The following is a 10,822-nucleotide window of genomic DNA, read 5'->3' as shown; positions in this document are numbered from 1 at the left end:
ACCTAAAACCACCTGTACAATGAAAAAAATGGAGAGAGCCTAATACAATCCTTATCAAAATGGTAGTAAATAATGAAATTATTTTTTCAATATAACTAATACAATTTTTTTTTAAAGAGTATAACTAATACAAATTGAAAACATAAAGTTTAACTTCCTTGTCGGTCTAAAATTTTTGCACGAAAACATCACGACTATTCATGTGTGTAATTTTAGAAGTAGATAGAATAAAAAACAAACAATTTTAATAATAGGACAATTATAATTAATTGACGCCCCATTGTAGAAAATATTTACAATAACGTTATATATGAGTTAAATTTCATCCTAGTGAGTTTATCTCTGTTGATAGGAATAATGCATAATATATGCAAAGTCTGAGGTTCACGGTATGGAGAAAACCAAACGCAGGTTGCTACAAAGTAGGAATAAATATTTGCATCTGAGATGATCAAGGAAGTTTTGTTTTTGCAAAAACTGAGTGGGTCTCGCTTGTGACAAGTGTAAATGAAGGAGAAACCTTAGGTTCAGGGTCGTCTCTATGAACCTTGTTTAAGTGAAAAATAAAACTTTATATTGTTTATTTTTAGAGAGAATAATTAGTTGTTGTTAGAAGTTTGCTATTTTATAAGACAAGTATGAGACAAAAATTACAAGTGTTCTAAAAAAGTTAGAGCTTTGATATTTTATACGATAAATATGAGCCAAAAATTACAAGTGCTTTAAAAAAATAAGAAAAAAATTATAGTGTGTTTTTATTTTTCTAAAAAAGTTAGAGCTTTGATATTTTATACAATAAATATGAGCCAAAAATTACAAGTGCTTTAAAAAAATAAGAAAAAAATTATAGTGTGTTTTTATTTTATTTGTAAATATGTACTCCAATAGGTTGAGGAGTTGGAGTGAATTGGAGGAAGAAGAGAAATTATCGAGGACATATTGAATATTTTGGCCTTTTGTTGGAAAATTAAATCCTGAGTTGACACCAAGACCACAAGCCTACCAACGCTAAGTCCTACCACCGGACCATATCCACATATTTGCAAGAGAAATGATATTTTGACAACCACTTTTTGACAACTTTTGAACAACTTTCTCTCTCATACTCACATGATGTTGCTATCCTCTCTCTTCCTTTTTCTCTCTCCATTGTTTTTGACCAATAAGAAGTGAGAAAAACAAGGTTGTCAACAAAGTTGTCATCAAATGGATGTCAAAATATCATTACTCTATTTGCAATTATCACAACGTTATTAGTATATATTCGTTTTTTTACGTTCATTACATAAATAAAATAAAAAGTATTTTGATCTCTAAATTTTGGAAGCCCGGTTCGGTAGAGCTGTTTACACCTTCTATGGGACGGCCTTGCTTAGGTCTCCTATACGCCCTTAGATGGGTCAAAAACCTTCATATTAATAATGTCACTTTTGAGATTGATTCTAAGAGAGTGGTTGATAGCTACCATAATAATAGAAGAAACGAATCCGGTTTTGGAGCTAGTATTCGATAAAGTAGGAGCACGTTCTTGACTATTTTTACAAACTCAAATACAAAGTTAATTACGAGACAAGCCAATAAAATTGCTCATAATCCTAGTAGGGTGACTACATCATGTAATGGTAGTTTTCATTTATTCATTGAAATACCTAATTATATCCAAAACATTATTATGAATAAAATGAGTTACTTTCCTTTTGTCAAAATAGGAAAACAAAACATCATAACCAAACCAAACAACATATCCCCATAGTATCCTTCAATAAAAAAAGAACATATACCCATATAGTAAAATCCAACAGAACACAACCGCACAAGTTGATCGACCTAATCTAACCGTATCAGGACAGAATAATAAAAATAAAATTAACAAAGTTCAATAAATAGTACTGTGTTGGCCATAGCAATAAATAATAATAAAGTTACTGTCCTACACTTAGTTTTTTTTAATTGCAATAGTTTATTGACATAAAAGTACTTGTTTGTAATTTTGTACGCTCTAGTTAAATTTACAAATACAATTTGCATGTAACTGTTAAAATGTGGCGGCAATTTAACTCATGAGTTGAACAAAATTCACACAACAGAATCAAATAACAATTTTAAAATATAGTTAAAAAGATTCACCAGCCACAAAATCCAACACATTTCTTTGTCTTCATTGTTTGTTCTTATTATATTCACATATAGCTATGTATAATCTACCTCTCTAAAGTTTATCTTATATTTTATTTTATGTAAGTTTTTCCAACTCTAAGAATTAATGTCATTGAACCTCTTCTTCATGCTTCAAAATCAAAATCATTCAACACAATCATAAAAAACACATGGCTTCTTCACAACAGCATAAACTTCCACAACCACTTTCTACATATATTTGTAATGGTCCAAAAGGATCTTCTTCTTCTTCTTCATCTCAGTTCAAAAGGGTAGGTTCTACTTCAGAAAGATCAAATCCTAAGTCTCTTGTGTCAGAAGATTCAAGAATGGATGAAGCTTCCATTATTACAGCAGTGGTTGGTATACTTAGTGGTTACATAGGAAGATATGTAAAAGATGAAAATTTCAGGAGAATCATAAGAGAGAAATGCAATTCTTTTTTGGATAGAATAAGAACAAGAAAAAGAAGAAAAGATTTAGGTGGTGATGATGATGATGAGATCTTTGTGAACATGGAATTTTGTATGAAGAAAATTGATAAACTGATAGAAGATCAAAGAACAAAGAAACAAGTTACAATGATGAAAAGTTTAAGAAATTCTATTGAGCTTTTAACCAAAATTTCTTCTTTGAATTCTTCTAAATCTTATCTCTCATCTTTTGCTCATCTTTACTTAGCAATAGCTTACAAGCTACACAAAAATGATAGAGTTTCTTCAAAGCATTTACTTCAAGTGTTTTGTTATTCTCCAAATTTGTCTAGAACTTATCTTCTTCCTGATCTTTGGGAGCATTTGTTTCTTCCTCATCTTCTTCATCTTAAAATTTGGTATAATAGTGAGTTTGAGTTTCTTTCAAATGAAGTTCATGGTGAGAAAGAAAAGAAAATCAAAGTTTTGAACAAAGTTTACAATGAAAAAATGGATAGTGGAACTTATCTTTTTGCTATGTATTATAAACAATGGCTTAAAGTTAGTGGTGCTAGTGAGCTTCCTCTTCCAATTGTTCCCTTGCCATCAAGGCCAAGTTTTAGGTCATCAAGAAGAATGTCTTCAGATTCTTCTATTTCAAATTCTTCCATTAATCCAAATTTGTAAGTGACAGCAACCATCTTTTTATGATATACAAACATGTGTATATAGTACTCCCTCTGGAACGAAATATAAGCAAAAGAATATATTTACCGGACAAGATACATGTACTTTTCTTGCTTATATTTCATTATTGAGTGAGTAGTTATATTATGTGCTTTAAAATTTTGGTTTTTTTTGCAACAGATACAAGGCAGTGTTTGGCCTCAAACAAGAGCAGCAAAAATCTACTAATCTTCGTGACCAAACTGGAATTTTGACACCAAGAAAGGGATTAGAGATTGATAAAAAAATGTATGGAGATGATTATAGATGCAGTTCAATTCAGGTTAGTTTCAGTTACTTCAAATTTATATATGTTAAGGGCCTATTTGGATTTACTTATCTGTTTGTCAGAGCTTTTGGAAACAGCCTATGACATGTCTATAAGTTGTTTTCAGCTTGTTTCTATAAGCTCTCAAAGATAACTAGTGAAAACAACTTATAACTTATATTAAAACAGTTTAACTTTATGTTATCTTTTGTTATAGAAATATCCTATACATAAGGACTTATATACAGAATTGCATTTCAGAAATCTAATCTCCTTTCTCACTTGTGACAGAAAGGAGACAGAAAATCTTTTGGAAGATCATCAAACCAAATTGATAAGAATAAAGCTCACCAAAGATTGGACTATTTTCAGTGCTTGTCTTGCAGGTTCATACCAACAGAAACCATGTCAAAAGTCAACTATATTAAATCTAAGAATGCTTCTTCAAGTGTTCTTTCAAGTGACTTAGTTGAAGCTATTACAACTATATGTTCATCGGATATTCTAACCGAATGCGAATTCGCTATTCGCGTCGTTACCAAAGCTTGGTTGAACTCTCCGGGTGATCCTCTCATTGAAGAAGCATTGACACAATCTATTGTAGTCCAAGGTATCTTAGAGGTTTTATTCGTCTCGACTGAAGACGAAATTCTTGAATTGATTATATCAATTTTGGCAGAATTAATAACAAGGAATGATTCAATTAGACAAATAATACTAAATTCTGATCCACAACTAGAACTATTTGTGAGACTTTTAAGAAGCACTAGTCTTTTTCTTAAGGCTTCAGTGCTTCTTTATCTATCAAAACCAATGGCAAAACAAATGATATCATCAGAATGGGTGCCATTGATACTTAGAGTGTTGGAATTTGGAGACAAATTGCAGACACTTTTCACAGTACAATGTAGTCCTCAAGTTGCAGCATTTTACATTTTGGACCAACTTCTCAATGGTTTTGATGAAGATAAGAATTTAGAGAATGCAAGACAAGTTCTTTCACTTGGTGGATTGACACTTCTCATGAAAAGAATTGATGATGGAGAGATTCATGAGAAGGAGAATTCTGCTTTGATTATTTCGTGTTGCATTCGAGCCGAAGGAAGCTGTAGAAGCTATTTAGCTGAGAATATTAACAAGAGTTCATTGCTTGAACTCATTGTTCTTGGAAGGAAACAAAATTCAAGTGGTTATGCATTGTCTTTGCTATTTGAATTGCTTCACCTTGATAGGTATGTACTTTTTATTCTTATCATGTGTTTCTTTTTTCTTTTCTTTTTTTGTTCTAATTTTTTATATTGATATTGTTTTGCAAAACACAACAGAAGAACCAAGATTTTGAAATTCCTAAGAGGACTCAAAGATGGATGGAGTGGCTTAAACACACTGCACATTTTCTTCATTTACCTTCAAAAGGCTCCACCAGAAGAAAGGCCTTTAGTTGCAATGATATTATTGATGCTTGATCTTATGGTAATTCACTCAACTTATAATTGCATATATGGAAATATTGGTTATACACAATTATGTAATTTTGTGACACAAATTCATTTAAAAATCATAATTTTTAGACCTACATTTTATACACAAATGTTAGTAAGTTAGTGGTTATGTTAGTTTCTAGGGTTCGGACCCTGAACCTCCGGTCATCCTTGAAACTCTTTATGTGTTGAATGGATTTTTTAATATGTTATAGAGTTCACTAATGCAATAGCAGATGTGTTGCAGGAAGATAAATATCTCAAGGGTAGCATATATAGAGAAGAAGCTATTGAGGCAATTGTAGCTGCTTTAAATTGTCAAATGTGTGATGATAGAGTTCAACAGCAATCAGCAAAAGCACTACTCTTATTAGGAGGCCATTTCTCTTATGCAGGAGAATCATTGATGGAAAATTTGCTTTTGCAAAAAGCTGGTTTCCAAGAATTTTGCTTAGAAGATTCATTTCCTTCTTGCAAGGAAATTGTTGTTTATGACTCAATTCACAAGGTATGATTTGGTTAAAAGAATTATTTTTTGTTGCAGTTCATTATTTTTTGTTGTTTGATGCTAATAAAAAATTATATCCATAATTATCAAACAAAATTGGAGAAGATGAAAATTGTTATTAAATAGACACTAATTACCATTTTACAAATATCTCGGACGAGATATGCACCCTGTTTTTGAGATAACAAGGTCAAATTTTTATCATTGAACTAACACCTCGTAGACTTAAAGAAATAAAAAAGTTTAGACTATCAATATTTGAATGTCACATATTTCAATTATGTAAGTTGAGGGTGTTAACATCTATATATAAAGAGAAAAAAATTAAGAGATTCAAACCCGAGACTTAACTTGAGAACTCCTCGCTACTTGGTAGGATTTTCTATAAATTAGATTAATAACATAAATATTATATGATGACATGTTTATTCATATTTTGTGTTTCAATTTTTAAACATCATAACTATAAATAGGTAAATAGTTCATGTGATGTTTAATGAAATTGCTTGTCTTTATTACTTCACACAAGAGACATTTTTCTAGTATTAGTGCATTCCCTTTATAGCACTCGAAAATTATTTGATTATTTTTTGTATATGATTGATTAAGGAGGAAGAAGAAGGTGAGAGTTGGCAAAAAAGGGCAGCATGTGTCTTGTTCAAAAGTGGAAATAAGAGATTGCTATCTGCACTTGCAAATTCTATAGCCAATGGCATTCCAAGTTTAGCACGTGCAAGTCTTACAACTATTTCATGGATGTGTAGCTACCTCCACTTACTTGAAGATTCAAAGTTACCACAAATGGCTTTCTCAATCTTAACGCCACAGTTGCTACAATCATTGAATTATGATAATGATGTTGAAGAAAGAGTTCTAGCTTCATATTCTTTGTTGTATCTTACAAAAAATTCAGGTACATATTTTCTTGACATGATTTGATATATGAAATTATGTTTTCAAATAATTTATAAAAATTGAAAATATTTAATTATGTTAATCTTTTTGGATCGACCATATTAGCACTTAAAATTAATTAAAAAAAATCAAGAACTAATGTGACTTGGATTTTTTTTTTCCTTGTAAGAAAGTGGCAATTTGAGGAACCAAATCTGTCTAATTTTTTTAATGAATTACATTAATTATTCATTCCATGCCAAACTTTAACTTTTGTACTAGAAATTTGTGGTCACAGTTATGTTCTATACATTTAAATGATTTGGCATCATAGAGGCTTTCAATAAAGATATGGTTTCAGAACATGTTCTTTATTATTATAAATTTTAATTTAATTGCTAATTTGTATCCTATATAGTTTAACTTTTTTTCATTTTCATTTGTCTTTACTAATATGTCATATTGCTAGCAGGATGTGACTCTATCCTCCCGTCTCTAAACAAAGACTCACTCACACATCTCAGAAATCTCTCCCTAGTGACGTGGACTGCAAATGAGCTTATCTCAATATTCTCAAAAAGAAGCATGCAATCAAAACAATAATAAAGCCAATTTTATTTGTCGAATATCTCTCCGTGTATGTTTCGATGAACGGTGAGTTTGAAAAAATCACGATGATATTGTGATTTTGTTGAAGCTGTAAACTGTAGTTTTTGTCAAGATCACAATGATATATAATGATTATGACAATCTCATTGTCAATTTAATCATGCATTCAGTTGATTGTATTTTCCTTAATATTAGTATTATTCCCTTTCATTTCAATAAGTGTGATTGTAAACATATATCATTGAATTTTGTATAGTTGATTAGTTTGATAGGGTAGGGAATATTTTCCACCAAGAGAAACCTAATATTTGTTTTATTCGTAGAAGCTTATGAATTCAATATATGACTTATGAAAAAGTTTGTTTTGCCAAAGAAAGAAGCCATTACAAAATTGGAAAAAACGGAACTTTCAAAAGATGAGTAGAGTGCTAGGACATGCCTAACATAGATTCATCTCGACCTCAGTGTCATTTTTGTCCTAGATTACAAAATTTGTACTAATGTTACACCTGTTTCTGTGTTTGCACTTGCTCACATGGGTAACAGAAAATAATTGGACGAAAATAGAACCTTTCAATTTTTATTTTATTTTATTTGTATTTGTTTACACATGGATATCAACTTATCTCTTGATCATGTGCCACTGTTTGCTATAGACTGTGACAGGGTGAGCATTCAGAAACAGAATCTTTTGGATAAAAAATCTTAATTTTTTGTTAAAAATAGAAGACATAATTGAAAAAAAATTGTGAGTATTATTTAATACAAGAAACCATTTAGGGTAGAAAACTTTTTTTCATTCTTGCTAAGCTCCAACCTTGAAATATAATCCGATGGCAGATTTTCAAGTCTAATTCACTATTATTAAATAGTTATCAAGCTTTTAAAACGAACCCTAATATAATGTGGCTTGACCCAAACATAGTGTGTGTTTGGTTCAGCTTTGAATATAATTGATTCTGACAGAATTGATTCTGATAGAATTGATTCTGACAGAATTTGATTCTGAGAGAATTGATTTATGTTTGGATACAATTATGTAGAATTGATTAAACAAACTGATTTATGTTTGGATACAATTATGTAGAATTGCTTTTGAATGTATAATTACTAAAATAGACATGAAGAAGGAGAATTGATAAAGGACAATAAAGGAAAATAATAGGTTGTAATAATAAAATATAATATTTACTGTTTATAATTGATTCTAGAAAAGCTAGAAGCTAGGATTTGTAGCTTCATGGAGAATTGCTTTTGGAGGATAAAAGCAATTCTGAAAAGTCAAACCAAACACGTTGTTTTTGGCTAGAATTGCTTTTGGCACTGTAGAGAATTGCTTTTGGCTGGGCAGAAGCTGAACCAAACAGGCCCTTAAAGCAATTATTGATGTGCGGTCTTAAGTAAAACTAATCTTCCAAAATTACTTATTATTCGGGACAGAAGAAGTAACTTGTTAGATAGTTTATTATAATTGTAGTTTAGGTGTGGGATAAAGCTATAGTCCTAGAGAAAAGATGAGTGAGAAAGTAGAGAGAGAAGGTGTGGGGGGGATTGGGCCCATAGGGACAAATGTGAGAGAGGATTCTAAGGGCAAAGCTCTGGCAGGGTCAGGTACGACGGAAGCAAAGAGGCGCGTGTCCTTCAAATATCTGGACACCAACACCACATCCTTTTTCTTCACTAATTTCCCGGAGCAGGCAAAGAATACAGACTTGTGGAGGTTGTTTGCTGGCTTTGGGCAGGTGGAAGAGGTTTTCATTCCTAATAAAGTGGATAGGTGGGGTAAGAAATTTGGCTTTGTCAAGTTCAATAATGTGGGGGATATGAGGAAGTTGGCATGGCGCCTAGAGGATGTTTGGCTTTGGAATGTCCGGTTGAAAATAAACAAAGCTCGTTTTGGTAGGGATGGGAAGCAAGGTGTGGTGGAGAGCAGTACCAGAGAAGGAGGGGCTAATGGTGGTGTGGCTATGACTTCTGGTGCTCCAGTCAAGAAAGCGGTGGTGTGGGACAATTCCTCCTTTCCAGCTCTGAAGGGGGTGTTGCCTTGTCTCGAAGTCCAACCATCGGCGGAGATGATGGAGTTGCTGGAACGCTGTTTTGTAGGGGAGCTCCAGCATCCCATGGATGCTTCAGTGGTGCAGCAAAGTTTTGTTATGGAAGGTATTCATGCGGTTAGAGTCACAGGAATGGGTCCTTATTTGATGTTGTTGCACTGGGAGGGATCTGGTGATATTGAGGTGGTCAGCAATAATCACAAAATTTGGTGGGATTCTATGTTTAAAAATGTTAACAAGTGGACTCCTCAAAGGGTTGCAGCTAATAGACTGGTGTGGCTTAATGTGTATGGAATTCCTCTCCATGCTTGGGATGAACCGTTGTTCAAAAAGATTGGAGCTCTGTTTGGGAGTTTCTTAGATTTTGATGATGTTACCATCGGTAGAAAAAGTCTGGATGTGGCAAGGATCCAGGTGTCCACTATGAGAAAAGGTTTCATTGATGAGGTGTTGAATCTAAAGGTGATGGGGGCAGTGTTTGGTTTGTGGGTGGTGGAGGAGGGTGGTGGACGGCGGTGGCTACCGGAAGGAAGGGAAGCTCTTGATGATGGGTCCTCGACTGGCTCACGTGATGGGGAGATGGGAAGAGATTTGGAAGATGTTTTTTCAGAGGATGATGGATCTCCTAGGGGTCAGCAGGGTGTAGGGCCTCCCATTAGTCAACCTTGTGTACAGCAAAAACAGGTGTCAGGAGATAACATAGTACTGCTGGGGGAGGATATCAGGGAATCCCAGTCACCAAACACATCAAATGGGGTTAAGTTTTTGAATGATCCAATCGTTGGTAGCTTAGTGGCGGCTAGTGTTGAGGGCTCTGACTTGAGGAGGTTTGAAGTGGACAAGTGCCTTTGTGCTGAAGGAGACAGGAGGGAGCTTTTGTTGGAAAGTGAGCAGGAGTGGTTGGGTTCTGCTTCCAACGCGCCAACAGGAGCTCACGCGCTAGCTTCACAGGATGGGAAGGCATTCTCTCCTCACGCGCTTGAGTTGGTGGGGCCATCAGGACTTGCTCCTGGACTTTCTTTTGGGCCCGTGAATTTGCAAGCCCAAGGTTTGGAGGTGAATTCTTTTACTTCCAGAACGAAAGGGGAGGTGCAGCCAGCACTTATTGCATCGTCCTTCTCTGTTGTTTCTGTTCGTGGCAAAGGTCTGGGCTCGTCTGGGGCAGTCCAAGGAGGTGATGAGGATTCTATTGAAGAGGTGGGTTTTATGGCACAGGGAGAACCGCTGGTTAATCAACATATAAGGTTTGCTTCAGAAGAATCTAATTGCTCGGACTATAGCGACTCTATTGAAGATTCTGTGGGGGATATTCAAAGGATTCTGAAGGTTAGACAGAAGAATAGAAAGAAGAAGAAAGACATTTCTTTGGCGCTCAAATTATCAGGGTCGCCCATAGAAAATCATCTTGATGGTAGTCCGATAGGGTTGAACCATGATAAGAAGAGGCGCATTAAACGCTCTTCTGGTAGGAGGGCCGCATCTTACCCGGTGAATAGAGAGGATGGGTGGTGTGATGAAGTTGACTCGGTGACTGGAGGAGGTGGGGGAGGAAGGCGTGTTGGGCACTCTCTTGGTTCTGGAATCGATTTTATGTGTAGAGGAGATGCGGAGGAGGTGTATGGAGTCCATGCTCGTAAACAATGTGGGGGAGGCAATCATCTTAAGGTACTTGCAGCATCCAAAGAATTATATATCCAAAAGAAGTCAGGGGT

At 34.2% G+C, this 10,822-nt stretch overlaps 1 protein-coding gene across 5 annotated transcripts; it reads left to right on the top strand.

Annotated features, from left to right (window-relative positions):
• Positions 1-2,206: 2,206 nt before the first annotated feature.
• On the top strand, positions 2,207-7,218 carry LOC146944928 (putative E3 ubiquitin-protein ligase LIN-1). 5 transcript variants are annotated; one of them, XM_085743276.1, is made up of 7 exons: positions 2,207-3,253; positions 3,438-3,579; positions 3,856-4,796; positions 4,917-5,037; positions 5,293-5,553; positions 6,163-6,466; positions 6,920-7,218. In XM_085743276.1, the coding sequence occupies exons 1-7, from the start codon at positions 2,328-2,330 to the stop codon at positions 7,048-7,050; spliced, it is 2,826 nt and encodes a 941-aa protein (XP_085599402.1). In that variant the 5' UTR covers positions 2,207-2,327; the 3' UTR covers positions 7,051-7,218. The 5 variants fall into 5 exon arrangements, with proteins under 5 accessions (XP_085599402.1, XP_085599401.1, XP_085599400.1 ...); XM_085743275.1 differs by having other exon boundaries at positions 4,893-5,037; positions 6,166-6,466; XM_085743274.1 differs by having other exon boundaries at positions 4,893-5,037.
• The last annotated feature ends 3,604 nt before the right edge of the window (positions 7,219-10,822 follow it).

This window comes from Medicago sativa, chromosome 2 (assembly GCF_051527215.1).
Source record: "Medicago sativa cultivar Bolivia chromosome 2, Bolivia_mono, whole genome shotgun sequence".
Taxonomy (NCBI): Eukaryota; Viridiplantae; Streptophyta; class Magnoliopsida; order Fabales; family Fabaceae; genus Medicago; species Medicago sativa.
Note: the sequence above shows the minus strand (reverse complement) of the source record. Positions and strands in the feature narration are given on the sequence as shown.

Coding starts and splice junctions, on each gene's coding strand:
- LOC146944928 (XM_085743272.1), top strand. CDS start 2,328: ATGGCTTCTTCACAACAGCATAAACTTCCACAACCACTTTCTACATAT. Junction 3,580..3,855: donor ATAGATGCAGTTCAATTCAG/GTTAGTTTCAGT, acceptor CACTTGTGACAG/AAAGGAGACAGAAAATCTTT. Junction 4,797..4,889: donor GAATTGCTTCACCTTGATAG/GTATGTACTTTT, acceptor AAAACACAACAG/AAGAACCAAGATTTTGAAAT.